The 20000-nt window shown below is 46.2% G+C and overlaps 8 protein-coding genes across 8 annotated transcripts; 2 read left to right on the forward strand and 6 right to left on the reverse strand.

Moving 5' to 3' along the window:
• Nucleotides 1–4416: 4416 nt before the first annotated feature.
• GGS25DRAFT_91972 (major facilitator superfamily domain-containing protein) lies at nucleotides 4417–6370 on the reverse strand. The gene is made up of 2 exons (XM_049266141.1): nucleotides 5549–6370; nucleotides 4417–5476 (listed from the first exon to the last, which is right to left on the reverse strand). The coding sequence occupies exons 1-2, from the start codon at nucleotides 6149–6151 to the stop codon at nucleotides 4538–4540; spliced, it is 1542 nt and encodes a 513-aa protein (XP_049112474.1). The 5' UTR covers nucleotides 6152–6370; the 3' UTR covers nucleotides 4417–4537.
• An 837-nt stretch (nucleotides 6371–7207) lies between these two features.
• GGS25DRAFT_511237 (kinase-like protein) lies at nucleotides 7208–9118 on the reverse strand. The gene is made up of 4 exons (XM_049262711.1): nucleotides 8602–9118; nucleotides 8276–8544; nucleotides 7973–8190; nucleotides 7208–7908 (listed from the first exon to the last, which is right to left on the reverse strand). Exons 1-4 carry the CDS (start codon nucleotides 8862–8864, stop codon nucleotides 7555–7557), a joined length of 1104 nt encoding a protein of 367 aa, XP_049112475.1. The 5' UTR covers nucleotides 8865–9118; the 3' UTR covers nucleotides 7208–7554.
• A 425-nt stretch (nucleotides 9119–9543) lies between these two features.
• On the forward strand, nucleotides 9544–10461 carry GGS25DRAFT_511239 (uncharacterized protein). Its single transcript, XM_049262712.1, has one exon. The coding sequence runs from the start codon at nucleotides 9551–9553 to the stop codon at nucleotides 9830–9832; it is 282 nt and encodes a 93-aa protein (XP_049112476.1). The 5' UTR covers nucleotides 9544–9550; the 3' UTR covers nucleotides 9833–10461.
• On the reverse strand, nucleotides 9698–11443 carry GGS25DRAFT_92002 (uncharacterized protein). Its single transcript, XM_049266143.1, has 2 exons — nucleotides 9844–11443; nucleotides 9698–9746 (listed from the first exon to the last, which is right to left on the reverse strand). Exon 1 carries the CDS (start codon nucleotides 11245–11247, stop codon nucleotides 10381–10383), a length of 867 nt encoding a protein of 288 aa, XP_049112477.1. The 5' UTR covers nucleotides 11248–11443; the 3' UTR covers nucleotides 9698–9746; nucleotides 9844–10380.
• A 997-nt stretch (nucleotides 11444–12440) lies between these two features.
• GGS25DRAFT_91999 (uncharacterized protein) lies at nucleotides 12441–12948 on the reverse strand. The gene has a single exon (XM_049266142.1). The coding sequence runs from the start codon at nucleotides 12902–12904 to the stop codon at nucleotides 12584–12586; it is 321 nt and encodes a 106-aa protein (XP_049112478.1). The 5' UTR covers nucleotides 12905–12948; the 3' UTR covers nucleotides 12441–12583.
• An 849-nt stretch (nucleotides 12949–13797) lies between these two features.
• On the reverse strand, nucleotides 13798–16198 carry GGS25DRAFT_92086 (cytochrome P450 4V3). Its single transcript, XM_049266144.1, has 4 exons — nucleotides 15802–16198; nucleotides 15210–15736; nucleotides 14165–15118; nucleotides 13798–14090 (listed from the first exon to the last, which is right to left on the reverse strand). The coding sequence occupies exons 1-4, from the start codon at nucleotides 15961–15963 to the stop codon at nucleotides 13961–13963; spliced, it is 1773 nt and encodes a 590-aa protein (XP_049112479.1). The 5' UTR covers nucleotides 15964–16198; the 3' UTR covers nucleotides 13798–13960.
• On the reverse strand, nucleotides 16199–18615 carry GGS25DRAFT_92132 (uncharacterized protein). Its single transcript, XM_049266145.1, has 8 exons — nucleotides 18106–18615; nucleotides 17757–18043; nucleotides 17447–17704; nucleotides 17197–17369; nucleotides 16909–17127; nucleotides 16789–16831; nucleotides 16563–16689; nucleotides 16199–16490 (listed from the first exon to the last, which is right to left on the reverse strand). The coding sequence occupies exons 2-8, from the start codon at nucleotides 17907–17909 to the stop codon at nucleotides 16435–16437; spliced, it is 1029 nt and encodes a 342-aa protein (XP_049112480.1). The 5' UTR covers nucleotides 17910–18043; nucleotides 18106–18615; the 3' UTR covers nucleotides 16199–16434.
• Nucleotides 18616–18876: 261 nt separating this feature from the next.
• GGS25DRAFT_526446 (Alpha/Beta hydrolase protein) lies at nucleotides 18877–19986 on the forward strand (the record flags this gene model as incomplete). Its single annotated transcript, XM_049264986.1, has 3 exons — nucleotides 18877–19360; nucleotides 19459–19725; nucleotides 19826–19986. The coding sequence occupies 3 exons, from the start codon at nucleotides 18877–18879 to the stop codon at nucleotides 19984–19986; spliced, it is 912 nt and encodes a 303-aa protein (XP_049112481.1).
• Between the last annotated feature and the right edge of the window lie 14 nt (nucleotides 19987–20000).

Consider the following 20000-nt stretch of genomic DNA (forward strand, 5'->3'; position numbering starts at 1 on the left):
ATTCTTAAAGAACTTTTAAGAGTATAATTTAAAAATTAAAATGAAAGTGATAACTTTTAAAACGTAATATAAAACATAATTAAAAATAATAATATAAATAAAAATCTAATCTTAGATATAATAATGGTTTAAATTAATTTTAATTTTAACGAAAATTACGAAAATTAAGAAGAGATTTTTTAAAAAAGCTAAAATCTAAAAAAAAAGCTTAATAAAGGAAATAATAAAGTTAAATAAGCTAAAGAAAATTAAGAAAATAAAGAAGAAAATATTAATTTTAACGATTATAAAAATTTAACTAACAAAAAAAAGGACGAAAAAAAAGAAAACAAAGAAAATTAATTATAATAATAAATAAAGGATATATATATTATTAAATAGATTTAATTTTTCTTTTAATTTTTCGTTTAACTTTTTTAGCTTTTTTAGCCTTTTTAACCAATATAAACTTAACGGCTATTTTAATTACTACTTTAACCCTTAAAACCTTTATAATTAAAACGATTTTTTAAAGAGAAAAAAGCTCTAATATTTTATAACAAATCAAGCTTTATAAAAGGAAAAGGAAAGTCTTTTTTTGTGTTAATAAAGTTTGGAGTTTATTACCGTTACGAAAGCTAAATTAAGAAGAATTTACCAGCTTATACCTTAATAGGTATTAAAGTTAAATAAACCATAACTCCATTATTAGTTAAATTACTTAAATAAACTAAAAATAATTTAAAAATATGGGAACAGTGGAAACCAACATTTGATAAACAATTTAATAATCTTATGAAACAAAAAATCTTTAAACTAATTAATCTTCCTTTGGGAGAGAAACCACTACCAACCAAATAAGTTTTAAACCAAAAATTTAACAAAAAAGGTGAATTTATACGCAATCAAGTAAAATTAATTGTATGTGGCAACTTTAAGATTAACAATTCCTAAGCAATTGTTAGGACATGGCCATGGACGTGGATGTGGCCATGGACGTGGATAGCCACTCCCGTGGCTATCCATGGCTACTGCCATGTGGGCATCCCCATGGTTGCTGCTGCCACAGCTGGCTGAACCTTATCTGTGTATATATAGCCAGCCTGAGACGCTAGGAGCTCAGCTCTCTTCTTCTCTTCTATATATTCTCATTTGACTGATTGTTTGACCTTTTGAGTCCCATCATCTGGTAGCATCTCTTGCTACGGTTGGAAGACCTCCAACCCCCATACCATCCCGGTTCATCCGAAGGGTGAGCAATATGCTCACCCAGAAAATCCTCAGACCTCTTGGTTGTTGAAGGGTCAATCAACAACCCCATCCTTATTCATTGCCCATATCCTTATTGATTGCCCAACCATGGGCCCCATCCTTATTCATTGCCCATATCGTTATTCATCCATGGACCCCATCCTTATTCATTGATCAACCATGGATCCCATCCTTATCCATTGACCACATCTTTATTCATGGACCAACCATGACCCCATCCTTATTCATTGACCATATCTCTTATCCATTGCCATATGGATACCTACGCACCTGGGACAACTCTTATATCATTTATCCATTGCCGTCCAACTACCTTTCTTCAATCCGACCGACCCCTATAGATATATCAATCTGTTTCAGCATATCCGGCGCCGGTCCGACACCCACCGAGCGCAACGAATGCTCTCCCTGGCCAGGAGACGATTCGTGGCTGGAACCATCCTTATCACTTCAATTCTCGGTCGCTCCAACCGACGAGATCCTTCAACTCTCGGTCCCCCCAACCGACGAGATCAACCTTCAATTCTCGGTCACCCCAGCCGACGAGACCCTCCAGCACAACAGCCATTCAACATGGCTGTCCTGGAACCACTATTCCCCTTATATCCTTATCCCTATATATCAGCAGAGCCGCAACAGCCTCAACGCACAGGCCATCAGCAGAGCCTCAGGGCAACCCAACACTACCCCAACCACCTAGGGCTTAAGCACATGTATCCTACTAGGAGGACTGTCTGGAGTCGCTTCAATTATTGAAGCAGCACGGGTCAGCTTAGAGATTACTATCAAGGATCAACACACATGTGTATTAGATAACGTGGACGTTATCCTTTCCATTGAAAGGGGGGTGATGTTAGGACATGGCCATGGACGTGGATGTGGCCATGGACGTGGATAGCCACTCCCGTGGCTATCCATGGCTACTGCCATGTGGGCATCCCCATGGTTGCTGCTGCCACAGCTGGCTGAACCTTATCTGTGTATATATAGCCAGCCTGAGACGCTAGGAGCTCAGCTCTCTTCTTCTCTTCTATATATTCTCTATTAATTGATTGTTTTAACCTTTTAAGTCCCATCAGCAATTCAGAACGTTTACGCTGCAATTGCAAACTTAATTACAATTAAAATCTTCTTTACCCTAATAATAACTCTTAACTTTAAATGTTTACAATTTAACATTATTACTACGTTTTTAAACAGTATAATTCCAAAAAAAACCAAAATTTATACCAAATAAGCAGTTGGTTATAGAAATGGAACAAACCAAATATAAAAGCTTAAACAAACACTTTATAGCTTAAAACAAGCTCCGATTTAATGGTTTAAAAACATATTAAAGGCAATAAAAAAAATAAAGTTTAAAAACATATCTACGAAGTATTATTTATTTAAGAACAAAAAATTGGAAGTCCTTATATTAATATATATTAACGACTTATTAATTATAGGTAACACACTTAAAATTATCAAGAAAATAAAAACCGATTTAAACGATATTTTTAAACTTAATAAAATAAGTAAAATAGCTAAATTTGTTAGATTTAAAATTAAACAAAATAAGAAATTACGTTAAATATTCCTTAATTAATTTAAATTTACCAGAAAAATTCTCTTAAAATATAATATTAAAACATTAAAAAAAACAAAATCGCCATAAAAATCTAATATTATAATCCCATTAACATAAAAAAAGATTACTAAACTTAAACATATCGAATACATTAAAAAAATAAGATCTTTAAATTAATTATCTATTAAAACCCGCCTAAACATAACCAAAACTATATTAACCCTTATAAAAGCCAACGCAAAACCTAATAAGATTTATTTTAAATTAAAAAAACACCTATAAAAATATATTAATACCACATAAAACTTCGGAATAACGCTAGGTAATAAATATAATCTTAAAAACTTAAAGTTGACAATCTAAGTAAATACTATTTTTATAAACTATCTAAAATCAAAAAAATTAATGGGAGCTTATTTAATAACCTTAACAAAAAGCTTTATACATTAGAGTTTAAAGAAATAATCATTAGTTGTATTAAATAATATAGAAACAAAATTTATTAATCTATCTCCAACAAAACTATCGGGAATATGGATATTAAAACTTTTTTAAGAGTTAAGATATCCCCAACTAAAGCCTTTACTACTTTTCTTAAATTTAGTTAACGCAATTATTACAGCTCTCAATCCCCTAAATATAATAAGAATCTGCCATATCAATACCCGGTATAAATAAATTATTAATAAAATTCAACGTAAAAATATTAAAATCCAACACGTTGGAACCAAAAAAATAATGGCAAATAAACTAACCAAACCACTAATAAAAGAAAAACACAAGGCCTTTATCCGATTAATAAGTTTAAAAAAATGCGAATAAAAAAAATAAACCTATAAATATTACTTCAAAAAATTAAAAAAAAAAAACGATTATTATTTTAAAAAAAAATAGAAAATTATACTTTAATTACCTAACTACATAACTTCAAAACCACCCACCGACAATAAATATAACAATAACTACATGGCTTTATGCCAACAGAAATATATTACAAGTGTTTTAGGTATCCTTAGCCATATAGCCCTTATGGCCATATATTGGCACTCCGCCATCCGTAATTTAGGAATAAAACAAGCTTTCTTCCTTTCCTCTTTCTTCTTCTTGCTTGTAGTTATACTGCAACACTATATCTGTATCTGTACGTGTTGTAAGAATAGATGGCCGTATATTATCAAACTGCCCAGGTACCTACGTTAAAGCGTTCTTCGACACCCTGAGGCGACATGGCAACTCAAAAGTTTTCAGCACAGGTGGGTGGTCTCAATTGGCTTACCGAACTTCCTACCAAGTTTAGACTAAAACCGAGATGTATGCTTCTGGCACAGGAAGCATTGTTAGGCAGACGACTATCTCAACCTGGGTGGATTCGATCAGAAGGATCGAGTCGCGATAGACATCTAAAAGTACCTATCCACAATGAAAATTTCTCTAGGCTATCTTTTACTAGGGGACAGCCACAGAGCCCGGTGAAGGATAAGGGGTGTAGCTTTCTTTTTTTGTATAGTCTTTGGATTAGTTTTCAACAGTTATTTATGGGTCTCTATAGGATTCCTTTTCTATTCGTACCTCACACAGGAGTAAAAAATGAAGTAGGGCGAAGCATGTCTAAGTATGTCTATGGATTAGCCCCCCCTATTCCATCTACGATAGCCATGGTACCTAGGTAGGTATCCGCACTTTTGATATTCGTTCACGTCATTACCTACCTACCTATCAAACCACTTCCCCCATATCCGTCTCCGTCTTCCCTTCATGGTCACTGACCACCGCGACCTGTGCTTCTTCATTAATAGCAAACAGGTCCTCCTCCTCCTCAAGTTCATTCTTGACCTTAAACAAAATAACCGGCAGCGCTATCAAAAGCGACCCCCCAAGCAGCGCCCAGCACGAGACCAGCATATTCACGTAGGGCGTGCCGAGGTTATCGAGGCGCCAGGCGATCGCCGCGCCCGCGGACTGGATACCCTTGTAGAAGCCGGCGAAGTTGGCCAGCTTGCGCGCGTTGTTGGTGAGGGACCCCATCGACCAGTACACGAACGCCTGCCAGGCCGCGTCGTACAGCCCGTACGACATGTACAGGAACATGTGCCCGATGTATCCGGCATCCTCCCAGTCCATCGGCGTAAACCCCTTTCCTGCTGTCACTTCTTCGCGCTTGTAGCCGTGCTGCAGGTAGTAGCTGCTGCCCCAGAGCGCCATCGTCAGTGAAAATAAGAAGAGCCACATGATCCGCGCCCGCGTCGTGCGCTTGACCCACGGTCTGTCGAGGCAGTGTCCGATGACGACGGCGCTCGCGACCTCCACGACGTAGTAGAGCGTGTTGTTGAGGGCGCGGGTGCGGGTGTTGAACTCGGCGCCGTTGACGTCGTTGAAGATGTACGTATAGAACCAGTTGGAGGCGAAGAACATGGGGAAGAAGAGCACGATGTAGGTATCCGTTCGGAACGTCTTGCACAGCCACAGCAGCTCCGTCTGCCACGACGGGTTCTTCGCGAGGATGATACGCGAGCCGTCCTCGCGGACTACCTTCCGCGCGTCGGCTAGCGTCCACGTGAGAGCCGTGCCGAGCACGGTTGAGATGAGGTATCCGATGTATGTTCCGTCAGAGACGGTTTTGTTCTCCTTGACGTGGATGTTTTGGCCTAGGGGAATCTGCAATAGGGGTTAGAAAATCTTGTATGCATGCACGAATGGCGCACGTGGGCTAGTAGCTAGGGTTCTTACAAAACTCCCCACGACCGCTCCCATGCTGAAGATCATCCAGAAGCAGCCCGTGTATCGACCCTTGGATTCCCTCGGGGGGTACGACATGATGATCGTGTCTGCGGCAGTCCACAGCAGCGCGCCGGAAAGCCCTAGATAAGCCCCGGAAAACACCATGAACCCGTAGTTCTTGGTGTGGCTGTAGCACAGAAGGGCGGCGATGTAGACGCAGTAGCCAAGACCCCCGAGGCATAGGGTGGTCTTTATGCCCAGCACGTTTATTATGGCGCCTGCGAAGAAGCCAACGGCCGAGAAGGTGGCGTAGAGCGCCATGTTGGCATCATTGGTTGCGGTGTGGTCTATCTGACCACTGCCCCCTATTCCCGTCAGGGAATTGAACATTCCCGGGAGAAGGAAGAATGCGAACGCCACAATGATGACTTGGACGAGCGGCGATGAGTACCTAGGCACCCGGAAAGGGCTGGCCTTTGATTCTGGACGCTCGTCATCGCTGATAATCTGTTCACGTACATTTGACTCCTTTTTTTCAAGGGGTGGCGGTAGGTCCACTCGTAGAGCCCCCATAGAAGGGGCAGCTTCTATCCTGTCAGTAGAATTTGGCATTTTCAATGACAGCGAGATGAAGAAGTGAAGTTGCGAGGACGTGCAAAATAGTGGGAGTGCTCATACAACAAAAGCCACTTATAGCTTAAAAGTATACCTAATGCCTAACCTTCCGGTTAGACCTCCGGTGTGTCTAGCCAATGCAGACTTTTTCAGGCTTTTCAGATCCACTACCCACCAGACAGATGTAACGCTAACCTACACCGACTCTGCCCTACAGCCCCGAATGTGAGTTGAATCCTATATATCGACTATTTCATTCGCCGCATAGCTGGCATATCTAATGGGCCCTTTTTCCCAGCTAGTCGGGGCATGCGGCATGCCCAACCTGGGCACGTTTCATTGTCTCACGATACGCGGAGCCGCTGGGTGCTGATCTAGGTGGGCAAGGTGGACACTTCCGGCTCCGGAGTCCTACTTCTCACCTATGAGTCGTGATTATGCGTGTGATGGACACGACGGTGCTGGCAGGAGAAGCGGCACCGACAAGGGGAATTTGCACCGGGGCGCGCAGTGCTCATGCATGAACCCTGGGCTAGCTTCTAAACCCAATTTTGCACACTGCATGACGGCTCGGCATATTGTAGGCGATCTATGTGGTTGATGGTTCGGCCATCCAGGGATGCAAATATGCACCATCGAGGCTTAAGTGACGAGCTGCGACTCGGCGAGGTAAAGTTTTTTACATGATTTTACGTGCAGCTCGTACTTTGTGGGAGTCCTAGATATAGTTGCAGCTGTGGGGTAAGTCAAGTCTCAATTCAAAGCTGACATGATAATTACTATAAATGAATGTGGTGATTCGTTCCATCACTGCAATTTGCCGTCCTTTTGACATGTGTCACTGAATGATGTTCCTACCTCTGGAAGTAGGATTTGACTGATGGAGGGGCATCGCAATACCAGGGGATATATATCGTGCTCGGTGAGACTCCCGAGAGGGACGAGTAATAAATTATAGGAAGGACCTCACATTTCTTATGCGCAGCCTATCGTCCATGAGACGAAGAGCGATGAAGTGATGTTCCGTACTTGTATAAATAAAAAAGTATGAGGGGAAGATACTATCAATGATGTAATTAGGGGTAGAGATTATGGGATGTGTAACGTTGAAGACCCCTCCCCCTTTTTCTAAGACTTCGACGACGTACCTTCCTTAAATTGAATAACGCGGTGCGGTGCGATTAGGATTATTAGTCTACGTACGTACTTGGGTATTTGTCTATCTTTCTATCCGAGTAAATTCCCCTTTTTCAATCTTATATCCTGATTGTGTCCTGCCTGTCCGTGGGCTTTGATAGCCGGCCCGTCCCAGAAAGAAAAAAGCATTGCGCATAAATCTGTTGATCACTTAAATAACATCGGCGTGTCCAAAATGGTACGCGTGTAGGTACCTAACCAAATTACGCTTCGACAACATCGCGGAACCAAACATGATCGAGGGCTTCCTGCGCCGTGATTCTCCTCCTGGGATCGAATCGTGTCATTTTCCTGATGAGATCCTTAAAGTCGGGGTCGAGGTTATCGCTCTTCCAGAGCGAAAATGGCCTGCGAGGGTTCTCCGCGCCGAATGAATCGCCCATGCGTCGGAGCTCGCGTACCAGAGGGTGCTTTCGACCCAAGTACTCGATAAAGGCTTCAAAATCATTCCACTCGGCGAAAGTGGAAATTTGCCTTTCCAGTATGGCCTTGGTAAGATCGGCGTTGGGCTCGCTGTCGACGCGGAATATAACCATTCTGAGGCGCATGAAAATAAACTGTTTCTGGGTGATTAGCAATCAAAAATCCATCAAAAGACGTATGCCAAGATCATCCACGTACCACTAGTGCCAGTGAAAATATGTCAGAGGGCTTGCCGACGGCGCCTTGCATGTGCGCTTCTGGACTCCGCCAGAATTGATTACCCACACGAAGCCCACTCAGAGCCTGTCCGGGTGGGATATGAGTGGAATCTTCCAAGTCGGAAAGCTGGACTCGATCTACCATAACCCCTTCTGAGGTTTCCTTGTAGTCGATCATGATATTATTTGCCTTGATGTCTAGGGGGATTCGCGTCAGCATGTTAAGTCCGACGGTTAAGTCCGACAAAGAAATCCAAGTAAGAAATCTAAACAAGGAACCCACCTAAATGAGCAATATTTTGGTCGTGCAGAGTAGCAAGCCCTCGGAGCGTGTCCCGAAGTATACGTTTCTGCACATTGACGGATAGATCATTGAAGGCGAAGTTGAGTAAATGATCCGTCATGTATTCGTTGACAAACATTTTCTGGTCCGGAACGGTGTCTCTCAAGGCTCTGAGATAAGGCGAGTGGTTGAATCTCAGCTGTAGAGGAAGAGCATAGTTGTATTCATTTTCGAATAAGCTCTTCAAGACAAACATCTTCTCGTTTGCTCTATTGAAGGGTTAAACCGGGATCCCCGCGATATAATCATCTCACATTTTAGCTTACCTAGCCAGATAGACCTGGCGGTCTTGTCTGTCCTGCAGAACATTTTCGATGGTGTATTCGCGTCCGGAATACCCTTTCAAAATGACACCAGGCTCGAATTGTTGATGATGAGCTAGAGTGACGGTGCTGGCCTTGCGAATGCCGCTTCCGTAGTGATGTCCGGAGGTGCGATAAGTTGAGGTGGTAGATAAGCGAGCACGGCCAAGTCTTGAAAGGGGTTTGAGCACGGTGAAAGCGGTTGAAGAGACGGCGCTGCCGCGCATGATATCTTGATAATAGGGAAAGTGTTTTGAGATGATATGATAGGATATGATAGGTTAAATGAATAAATAGAGACTGAAGTAAATAAAGAGGCGGAGATAATAAAGATCAGGTTGATTCTAAAGTCTAAAGTTAAAACAATTGCTTACTAGGAAAAGTTGTAAAAGTCAAAACAACGCAAGTTGTAAATGTCGCAGTTGAATGCACACCGAGTTTATTATTGAACGGCCTCAACGAAAGTCCCAAGACCCTGGACCTGACTAATTAAATAATTTACAGGGCTGTTGCAGGGTACAGCATGAGATGTACAGGGTATTGCAAGGGTATTACCTAGTAAGTGTTCTAGGCTGTTGGCATATGGGTATCCACAAATGACTCACGTGGCCAAGTGGAAGGTCTTAAATTCATAATAAAATGTATAAATTTTGGATAAATAAAATTTCGAACGCGGGAGGCGACAAATACAGTAACAATTTTGCAGCCTTTGTCAAATAGCCCGACTTCGCTTCTACAGTTGTGGATCTCATTGAAATGCACACTAAATTGGAATACTACCCATCTATGCCGCCCGCGATCGTATCTAGCTAGGTGTAGCTACCGCAAAGAGCTTAAATTAGCTTGACACGCCAGTCTGCCGGTCTGGACTTCCCGAGGACCTGGAAACTTGTTACAAATCGATGTCACCAAGATGGTGGATACCCACACAAGTTGTGTTGTTAACTTGTGGTGTTTTCTATTCTTCAGTTTTAACTTCTCCAATTCACAATTTCTCATGATGTCAAAACTTATGTTCAGTTACATGAACTCACCAACAATATTCATCACAGGTTGTAGTTGTAAGAACATAAACGCCCAGAGTTTATCTTGGCATTCACCTAGATTAGGTTGGTATGCTCATGTCTCAAGCATATGCCTCATCACATTGCATGCGAATGCGATATTTAAAATCCTCCGTCAACTAACAGGATAACGCTACGACATAACTATTTTGAATGTTTGCATACCTCGCGGCCTTATACTACCAGACATATACACACAAACACAATTATCGAATATGCATTGGGCAGCTCTTTTGATATAACCACATTTTGACGAAGTCTAGATTCAGCACTATCTTGGTTGTTCCAACATAACCCCAGCATCATCACTCGCTATCATCATCACCATCATCATCCATCACGCAACCAGTCCACCCATGCCACAAAGCCGGATATAAATAGAACAAAAGGATTTATTTCCACTGCTCCAACCAACCACACTCGTGATCGTACCTAGCGAGGCGCTACTTAGTCATTCATCGTATAGGGAACTAAGAAACGTCTAGGTTGGGTACCTATAGTATTAGTACCTATCTAGATTCTAGATACCTAAGTCATAAGCATGGCTAACAATGAAGCTTTTTGCCTTTTCGTTATCTGCGGCTCTGAAATCCCAACGAAACGAATCTACCCCTCATTTATCTAACCATCCCCCCCCTTTCTCTAACAGTTAAGGAAAAGAATATCCCGCAGTACTCACTCACCAAGTGGGACTGTCCACGCCATCCTCCTTCGGCACACCATCCCGCGGTGGAGGAGGACCGTGGTACCGGAAGGGAACACCGGTGGGATATCCCGTGGGGCGAAGGTGATGGTGAGCAGTGGGGTGGGGGAAGGTAGGTATGGCGAGACTAGTCCAAGGCAAGCCGCCGCTAGCGTGCGGGAACGCGTACGGGCCGTGGTTTGCCGGTGCGCGCTTCTGGATACTTCCATCGGTGCTCTCATCGGTACTGGTGCTGGTGACGGTAGCGGTGGCAGTGGGAACTAGCGTGCTGGGCGAAGACGAGTGTTGTTTGCCCTTGCCCTCACCATCACCGTCGCCATGTTTAGGAGGATGTCTGATGCCGCCGCTTGGGTGCGCGACGCCACCATCTTGCCCCTTTTTATCATCACCGCCTAAGACGGAATAGCCAGTCGGGCGTGGGAAGTATTGGCCCGTTGGGTGTAGAGAATGAAGGCGCAACGGAGGAATGAAGCCACCAGTGCCGTAAATCACGGGCGGCTTCCCTTCTTCGCCTCCCTTCTGGCCGTCACCCGTCGAAGGTACATTAGTGGGATATGATGTCCCGGTACCGGTGTGGTGATGACTCTTATGGTGGCGTGTCTTGTGGTGGTCTGTGGGATACGGAACGCCGCTTTGGTCGCCGTCTTTGATCCACGGTCCCCACGAAAAGTGTGGCTTACCGGTGCCATGCGCGATGTAGCCGCCTGTCGGGTGCGGGTGCGGGTACCCGGTATGAGCTGCCGTTGGCGTAGTAGGGGGAGGGCTATCCGCAATATACACAGGACTTGCCAAACTGCCTTGGAGCGAGGCAGCCGCCACTAAAATAGCAGTAAACGAGCGCATGGTGAGAAAAGTATGAATCGCCTTGAGTACGTTAAAGAATGGGACTGGGCAAATAATCCGCTGTGTGTCGTCTTCCAGGCAAGTTTCCACCGATCGACGAACCTAAACCTCCGTCGTTGATATGAGTTGCTTTCTGGCTAATAGTGAAGAATTTCCGAGATGGAATAGAGGGCCAAGCCCGTCCCCTTATATGCTTCCCGTTTCTTCTTTGGCTTTACATAGTGTACTAGGTGAAGTGGCTACTGCAGATCCTGCTGTGCCTTGACCTGGGGGCAGCCCTTGTTGCCGTGCTGACCTCATTGCCTTCGTAGATCGACGCACAATGGACTACGCTAGATTTGACATAAGCCGTTGTACGTACCACGGCTTGAACGATCCAGATATGTACGACCCATGCACAGCCAATTGGTCACCGAGCCAAACGGTGCGGCGGCACCTACCTCACTGACTATCGTGGTTGATGGTTTTCCGTCTATGTACAGCCTCCAAGTTGTTCAGCTCTTACGCGTCACCCGGTGCCGACCATGCCTATTCCAGGGCTTGTGGCTGTTAGGTACCTGTCATACTGGTACTAAGGATTACCTCATCCTTTATAGATCGGCAGTTTTCTACGCTCATTGAATCGGTTTATGTGATATTATCTTGGGAAAATACAGCTAACGTTGTTGCGAAGTTGACCTGTTTCGCTGTCATACGAATCCTATCAGAATCATCTAACCTCATAATTTTTTTTATATACCTGATTACTCCTTATTGTTGATGCGTGGGAGTTGATTTGGTTCCACTAGGATTCTGGCGAACCAGGCTCTTCCCTTACCTGGTTAGAAGTTCTTATTCAGCGAAGAGGCACAGAAGAGGGGTTGTACGCCAGATCTTGCAACTTGGCATCATCTAGTGCGAGTATAAAGAAAAGATTTTCATACATATTAAGCACCTATATGCTTTGTTCCTGAATACTGGCTCTAGTCTTTCTTTGGAAGTTACACGGCTATAGGTGTGCGATCCTGCGACTAATATGTGAGGTTGCTTAGTCCATCCGCCGAACATCATGCCCCCAAAGAGGTTAAGCCTGTGCTCATTATAGCACCGAATAGGATTTGTTTCATGCTATTTAAAGCTATAAGATTTTATATAGATCAGCCTATCCTGGTGCCCATCTGGCGATCTATAGCACTCGAATATCATCTAGATTACTGTCACCCACCATAGGTACATAGCATGTTTTGGAATAGTTGATAGGAGGCTGACTTTGGAGATACTGCCGTACACTTCCACGGCAGGAGGCTAGTAGCTCAGGGTACCTGAATATATGTCGTTGAGATAGGCAGGTAGGCACTTAACCCAGAACGGTCGAATACGCGTACGGCACGGGACGCAACAACAAAACAAGCTTTTTCTTTGGGACGGGAATTGAACCTTGGCATGTGCCCCTCGGGAATGATTTATTTACATAAGTGAAGTGAAGATATCGCAAAAGGTGGGTAGCTCTCAGAGACCCATTGTGAGCAGTTTTTCTGATGGCGACATCTGGAGGACTTCGAAAGGAGAAAATATTGGAAGCATGTGCGTACGACGATATCCACAGGCATGCAGCCATCATGTGCAGCATGGACAGGGGCAAATCGGGTACATGCCGCAGTTGTAACGTCATATACATATTTGGTGGCGTCAACCGCTTACGAGCATATACATATCAGACGTGAAAAGTCCGTTCCTTGGAATAAAAATAATAAAAATAATCAAACACCTTAGACATCTAGATACCTGATCTGTAATTGGTTGGTTTAGGGGATAGGTAGGTACATATGTATAGAGGCCTTCTTCTTGAACCACATGCATGTACCTAGCTAGAGGTTTAAGCTTTTAAGAGAAGTCTAAATAGAAGGGAACTTAAAACGGGCAGATGTGTGCGTGCTCAACTAAATATTGATAAGGGCTGAATAATTCATTAGGTACCTAGGTATCTGCTATCTACATCTACGGCCGAGAAATGAGTATCACATCTTCGTTGCACATGTAAGCCCCTGCCGTGCAAGTCGTGGATGCTGCATCTAGCATTTCTAGGCAAGTACTTACCTACCTATCTACCTAGGTAGCTAGAAATGAGCCGTCTTCCATATACCCTATGCGATTCTACTAATCATTCTAGAGGTGTACTACCTAACTTTGAACTTTGAAGGATCCTTTCGAAAAGGAACCCAACCCCAACGCCAGCCAAATTCCTTCCGACTTAACCCCATCTGTCCCCAGTCTACAGGCAGGCAAATGTATACATCGTTGCCTTCAGGATTCATTTGCCTGGCCTCTGGCACTCCTAAGCTTTGCCGAGTCCATGTTAGCATACACACTAGGTATCTATTCTTGGCATGTTGAGCCTCTGACGACATCCCATCTTAAGCATCCACGAAGCCTCTGCTAGCTCGCTTGAAGACCTTATCTATAGGGCCCCTTGATATTACTAGTCAGGCCAACTGTCGACTGGAATCCGAACGTCGGCACCTTCACCGACTGCTTAGAAAGAGTGCCGACACGTACGGAAGCTTAGTACGTGTCGATCACCGAGATGTTTCGGAAGAAAACATCAAAATAGGCACTAAGTAATGAAAATTCAACATCAAATAATATATGTATCGAAGAGATTGATATACAAATACACTTCCAGGTAACAATGTACAATAACAAGGAAGGAGTTATATCCCCGCCTCCAGACTTATCAAACAGCCTCCTTGTGAGTCCGTAACCTCACATGCACTGGCATCCCATCTTTCGGATGCACGGTACCAGAACCGATGCTATAGAGTCGCTGACCGTCCACAATATGCGACGGTGTTGCATTAACGCCCCTAAAGGTAGATTGAAGTCAGCAAACACAATTCTATCATATTATACAAATATGTAGGTAGGTAAGTAAACTCACATCTTCCTATCCCACTCATCCCACGCCTCCTCAATATCGAAATCGCGCGCAATCAGCACAGCTACCAGCTTCAGCTCGATCATCGCCAGCTCAATGCCAACGCAATTCCGTGGGCCGAGCGAAAACGGCATCCACGCTTCCTTGACAGCAACGTACAGCGGCTCTCCCTCAACCGCCAGCCACCGCTCGGGCAGGAACTCGTCTGGCCGCGGCCAGTAATCGGGGTGTCGCTGGATCCGGAGCGCGGACAGCCAGGGCCCGAATCCTGCCGTGGGATACCGCATCGGCGACCCAGGGACCGTGAGCGCGTACCCTGGCACGCTGTCGCCGTCGCGCACGGTGGCGGCCAGCGGGTGCAGGCGCAGGGTTTCTTTGATGACGCCCAGCGTGTAGGGCAGCGCGTTCAGGACGTGCGGGGACGCGGTCAATATCCCCGTCACTTGTTCCGTGTCGGGCCCTAGCACAAAGTCGTGCTCGGCGCGCAGTTTTTCCAGACAGGAAGGGTGGTCCTGCAAAAGCTTGACCATGAAGCAGATGGTGGCGGAGGTGGTATCGTGGCCCGCGAAGATGAAGGCCTTGAGGTTCGCGATGACGCGCTGGATGAACTCGGCGTCGGGCTTGGACTGCGACGACTTGTGAGCGTTGTCGGTGTTGGTGGCGACGTACTTCATTGCGAGGTCTAGGATCGTCTTTTTCTTCTGATTAGCGCTGCTTTTGATGCCGTTGCTGCTGCCGCTACAGCCCTGCGCCTGTAGCTTCTTCTCTACGTGCGGGAGCAGGACTTTTCTCATGGCTGCGTTGTTTCGCCGGATGGCGGCGTGGTGCCATGGCATCTTTCCGAAATTAAGGGCCCGGGAGGCGCTGGAGACCATGCCCATATACCCGATTTGATCCTTCAGCGCTGCTTTTAGTGGACCGTCTGTCGTGTGCGACTGTTCGTGCAGCCGCAGATCTCTAAATTCGTGCGTGTTAGTGTGCCTATGCAAGTGGGGGTACCTATCTACGTATGTGGGTATCGTTGGAGAGATGGTGTGCTGTGGCTTACATGGCTGCTCTGACGATGATATCAAAAGTGAGGTTGGTGGTCTTTTCTTCGAGCTTAAAGACGGGTCCCCATTGACCGTCTTTCCCTGCAGAATTCTTTAATATGTTGATGAATACCTGGGCCTCTTCCAGGAGCTCCGGGAGCATGGCGGACAGGTTCCGTGGGCTGAAGCCGGGGCTAAATCTCGATCGCCATCTTTTCCAATCTTCTCCTTCCGCAGCTACCATATCCTTGCAGTCCGTCAACGGCTCCATGAACTCACGAACCGAACACGCTTTGACAAAACTCGGGGCCTGGGTGAACTGAACGGCAGCAATAGGATCCACAACCATCATAAGCGAGTCCGCCACCGGCCAGAGGTCCAAATAAACTACCGGCGGCAGTCGTTCCAGGTCCGGGAAGTACCGCTTGAAGTTCGCGTTGATCCAGCCGTGAAACACATAAATATTTACATCTGGCGGATGGGCCTTACGAAAGTCGGCAAAGATAGGGATATGGCCCCACAGTAGGGAATGAGGGAGTATAGGCTTTTAAATCGGTCAGCGAAACCGACGAATCTCACGATAAGAACCATGCTCAAAGACAAACATACTATCCCCTGGGCCTTCAAAGACCTCACCCTCGCCCGTTCGGTGTATCCCCTGTATAATATCCTCGCTACAAGTGCTGCCACCAGAACGCAGAGGCCCTGCAGGAGCAATCGCACCCCGCCGGTTTGCATGATGCCGTGCATGATGCCGTGCATCTCTCCCATTAACACGTGATAACCCAAACGAAACCGGGTACGCCTTTTGCAAGTAGTAAATGAATCGTCGGCTCTACCCAAGGAGTAACTCGGAACTCCAGCGCTATAAATACTAAATTCCTTACCTACTGAGGCAACGACATCGGTAGGCAAGGTAGGTAGGTTATGCTTGGTATGCACTCTTTTACGGATAGATCGGTTTGGTTATGGCGACGTCATTGAAACTCGAGATCGAGCTTGGGAGAGATGTTGCTTAAGAACCATTTTCGTTTACCGACCAACACGGATACGCCCTTCATCATCCTTCCTCATATCCAATCATGCGCAGGTCACAATAATATTACGGGATTAATGCGTTACAAATCATGAGAGCAAAAGACCGAGACGAACCAAGAGATGCCAATTACCCAAATTACTAGTTTAGGCAGCTAGGATACTGGACTGTTACCAACGTGGATGGGTTGGAGATAGATCACTACCTTAACTGGTTATGTGCTTCTTGGTAATTTTCGGGTTGCCGGGGATCGCAGGTAGCCCTTCAACCGACAGGTATATCATTAGCCCTCCGGATTGCTTGCAACTAAGAAATCTCACGACTAGGCACTTACAAGAGTCAATATCCTCGGTGACAGTTCTGTTAATTTTGCACCTGTTCTGATCGGCGATTGACTGCGTGGTCAGAGTAGGGCAGTTGACATAGCAGGGAGTATCCATGGTTCTCTGCAGAGTATCACCCTAAAATCAGTCATGTTTATTAGTATTAGATGCTATACTGACTCAATGCGAAATAGAATCTGGTAGGGTGGTAGGTAGGGAGGTAGTATCTTAACGGACCTTCCAGCCAAAAAGGTAATCTCCGTGACTGCCGTACCCGGTGCTGCAAGCCCCCGGTTAGCAAATTGGTTAGTTTATAAGGACTCGAAACAAAGCTAGGCAAGGGAGCCAGGAACTTACTGATCACCCATACTCCAGACGAAAGGCTGCGATCCATCTTCAGGCCACTCATTCGGGTCGTTGAACGCACGCGTGTCCCAAACCGTTTCGTACATGAGCTCGGGAACGGGCACCGGGTGGCTCTCGGGGCATGGGCCTTGCGAGTCGAAGGTCCCGGTCGCCGGGTACGTCATATGCGACATGTGATCCGGAGTGTCCAGGTTCTTACCATCCCAGCAACTAGTACGCGCGTTCTATTAGAAAGCTGCCCCTTGATTGAGGTTGACGCCTATACTTGACCGAACTTACGTTGGGAAGCGGACGTTTGCCATGATGCCGGCTGGGCACGGCTTGGTGGGGAGGTTCTTGGTCTCGGGGAATCGCGTGCCCATGTCCTGCAAGCAGGTATACGTAACCTGCCGGTATCGGCTGGCATCAGCGGCAGTTCGTGCAAGGGCATCGCCTATAAGCATTCGGAATCCCTAAACGAGTTAACTCTACTGATCCTTTTTTTTATTTTAATCTTTTTGGTTGCTACTAAGAAGTCACGAAAACTTACAGGCTTAAAGGCCGTGACCTTGGACCGCTGCTGGTAATCGGCGAGCCCGTTCTGCATATAATATACAGTCATGCCGCCACCAGCGCCGTCGAAGCCAGCGTTGGCTCGGATCGGAACACGCTTGAAGGTGCCGTTACGAGCCCGGAAGAAAAGGACGGCTGTCCAATAATTCGAAGTATCCTCCGTGTACTGGCACGTTGTGCAAGTCGACTCGCCAGGCATGTCTTTGGCAGGGTCCATGGTCGCGTTGAGTGAGTTCTGCGCCGAATTAGCCTTGAGCTCTATGCTCTATGGCGTCGGTCTATCTTACGCCGCCGATTATCTGGTGCAGATGGGGAGAGGGCGCCATGCCCGGATTGACTAGAGGGTCGATACGATCTATTACGAGCTGCGAACAGGAAAATCGAATCAATGCCTGTGAGGGCGCGGCGAATGCCAGCGCAATGAGCGAGGCTAGCTGCATTTCGTGCTTCCAACTTTAGGTCGGTTACTAGACAACTTAGTAATCGATCCTGGTAGCGATAGGGATGATGAACGTAAGCGACAACTACCTAGTACCTATAGGATGAGGATTGCGGCGATCTTGACGAGCTATATCTGACTGAACATTGGCATGAAGGCTAGGCTACCGAGACTTATCAACCAACCGAACTACCTACCTAGTACTTAACATGCATGAATCCTACGAGAAATGGTATGAAATGGCAGAAAATGTGCAGTTAATTGCTGGTTCGGCGCTTCTCTAATACAGGGGAATGGGAACACTAGCATCGTTACCCTACTATGATACTACCATCTGCCGGTGGATATTTTCCATTTCGCCAATATACTAACTTGAATATTTCGAACTCAATACACCATATTAGCCAGGATTGGGGTTAGGAGTCTTGGCAATAGCCTCATAATAGCCGGCCGACGAGGTTGAGAAAAACCGGGCCAATGGTATGACGTACATAGTTCCTTTACCCCTAGAAGAGTCAGGAACATTTGGATTGAGAACATGGGCTGTTATCTACTTACCCAGGTACCTGAAAATGGGTCTCACAAGCTTTCATCCACCTTCATCGTGAAGTGTTGAATGCAGTTGCGCAAAAGTTGCCTTAAATCTTAGGAGTTGAGCTTAAACCGTAACCCAACCCTAACCCACGTCCCTTACACCAAGCACTCCCAAAGCGCGGTAGTGACAAGAATATGCTTTCAAGTAGGATGAATTCAACAATTTCCAAATAATAAGCTTCATCTGCAATGGCCCATGTTACCTTAGTTCCTCAGCGTAGGTTTGTTCTACGAGATCTGCACGGGAGATGGTTGAAAAGAGGTCTTTTACCCCGTGATGTCACCTAAAATATTTCAACTCTGCGACTTTCATTCATCTATGTACGTCGCGAACATACTCTTTAGCAACTCCCTGGCGGTGAAGAAGGGAAAACATGTCTACGAGAATCAGACTTCGGCGCGCGATCTTGCTGTTGACCACAGCCTACCTACTACCCCTTTCCGCCGCCCAAAACACAGGCCTAGACACCTGCACGTCCGTCCACATCCTCCTCTCCCGCGGCTACAACGAGCCGTACCCCGGCCGCCAGGGCAAGCTCGTCCAGGCCATCTGCTCGGGTCTCGGCAACAGCAGCTGCGACTACGAGGACATCGTGTACAACAACGCCTTCGGCGCGGAGTACTGCGGCGCAGTGGTAGCGGGCCGGCGCGCGGGGGTTGCCCAGATCACGGCGTATAATAGGAGGTGTCCGGACACGAAGCTGGTGCTCAGCGGATATTCGCAGGGCGCGCATGTTTTGGGCGATATACTTGGTGGTGGTGGTGGTGGTGGAGGAGGGGGAGGGGAGGTGTTTATGCAGGGGTGCACGACGCCCAAGGCTGCTGGGTTAGAGCGGGATGCGGCCCCGGGGAGGATGGGTAAGTTGAGCTGATGATGCGCCCCGTCCTGTCTAAGTTGCGAGGGTGTTACGTTGAGTGGGATGTGCCAGCGTTGACTGATGCATCGTCGTGTATAGTTGCCGCGGCCCTCCTGTTCGGCGATATCCGCCACACCGCTAACCAGCCGTACAACACGCTCGGGGGCGCGGGTATTGATGGCGTATATCCGCGATCAGACGAACTGCTAAAGGGGCTGAATAGCTTCGCCAGCGTATTGAGGGATTGGTGCGAGGAGGGCGATCCGGTTTGTGCGTTTGGGGGTGGCAGGAAGACTTATAATGTCCAGATGCACTTGAATTATTTCAATCGCTACTCTGGTGATGCGGCGGATTGGGTTAAGTCGAGTATGTAAATCCTGAAGTGGCCCCCCTTTTCGCACACACCCTGATTTTTCTGGGCGGAGAGGTTGAGGAGTTGAGTAGGTACTAACGCTTGTTGTTGCAGTGTTCAATCGGACCCGTGAGTCTACATCACCCTTGTCGGCAACTCCTACTTCCAGTTCCACGGAATCTCCTACCGGCCAAGGGAGCGGTGCCATGGCTGTTGGATGTTCCAGGAGTTTGGTTTTTGTAGCCGGGCTGATACTGTTTCTTCGCTTTAACTGAGCATTAAGCATTTA

Source organism: Hypoxylon fragiforme (assembly GCF_022984875.1).
Source record: "Hypoxylon fragiforme strain CBS 206.31 chromosome Unknown GGS25scaffold_10, whole genome shotgun sequence".
NCBI lineage: Eukaryota > Fungi > Ascomycota > Sordariomycetes > Xylariales > Hypoxylaceae > Hypoxylon > Hypoxylon fragiforme.

Bases quoted from the DNA above. Each gene is read 5' to 3' on its own strand.
- GGS25DRAFT_91972 (XM_049266141.1), bottom strand. From the start codon at position 6,151: ATGCCAAATTCTACTGACAGGATAGAAGCTGCCCCTTCTATGGGGGCT. The intron at 5,477-5,548 runs GTAAGAACCCTA...CCCCTATTGCAG, and splicing joins GAGCGGTCGTGGGGAGTTTT to ATTCCCCTAGGCCAAAACAT.
- GGS25DRAFT_511237 (XM_049262711.1), bottom strand. From the start codon at position 8,864: ATGCGCGGCAGCGCCGTCTCTTCAACCGCTTTCACCGTGCTCAAACCC. The intron at 8,545-8,601 runs GTAAGCTAAAAT...ACCCTTCAATAG, and splicing joins CGCCAGGTCTATCTGGCTAG to AGCAAACGAGAAGATGTTTG. The intron at 7,909-7,972 runs GTACGTGGATGA...ACCCAGAAACAG, and splicing joins TATTTTCACTGGCACTAGTG to TTTATTTTCATGCGCCTCAG.
- GGS25DRAFT_511239 (XM_049262712.1), top strand. From the start codon at position 9,551: ATGGTGGATACCCACACAAGTTGTGTTGTTAACTTGTGGTGTTTTCTA.
- GGS25DRAFT_92002 (XM_049266143.1), bottom strand. From the start codon at position 11,247: ATGCGCTCGTTTACTGCTATTTTAGTGGCGGCTGCCTCGCTCCAAGGC.
- GGS25DRAFT_91999 (XM_049266142.1), bottom strand. From the start codon at position 12,904: ATGTATATGACGTTACAACTGCGGCATGTACCCGATTTGCCCCTGTCC.
- GGS25DRAFT_92086 (XM_049266144.1), bottom strand. From the start codon at position 15,963: ATGGGAGAGATGCACGGCATCATGCACGGCATCATGCAAACCGGCGGG. The intron at 15,119-15,209 runs GTAAGCCACAGC...GCACGAATTTAG, and splicing joins ATCATCGTCAGAGCAGCCAT to AGATCTGCGGCTGCACGAAC. The intron at 14,091-14,164 runs GTGAGTTTACTT...ATCTACCTTTAG, and splicing joins GATGAGTGGGATAGGAAGAT to GGGCGTTAATGCAACACCGT.
- GGS25DRAFT_92132 (XM_049266145.1), bottom strand. From the start codon at position 17,909: ATGCAGCTAGCCTCGCTCATTGCGCTGGCATTCGCCGCGCCCTCACAG. The intron at 17,370-17,446 runs GTAAGTTTTCGT...TAACTCGTTTAG, and splicing joins AGGTCACGGCCTTTAAGCCT to GGATTCCGAATGCTTATAGG. The intron at 16,832-16,908 runs GTAAGTTCCTGG...GGGGGCTTGCAG, and splicing joins GTCTGGAGTATGGGTGATCA to CACCGGGTACGGCAGTCACG.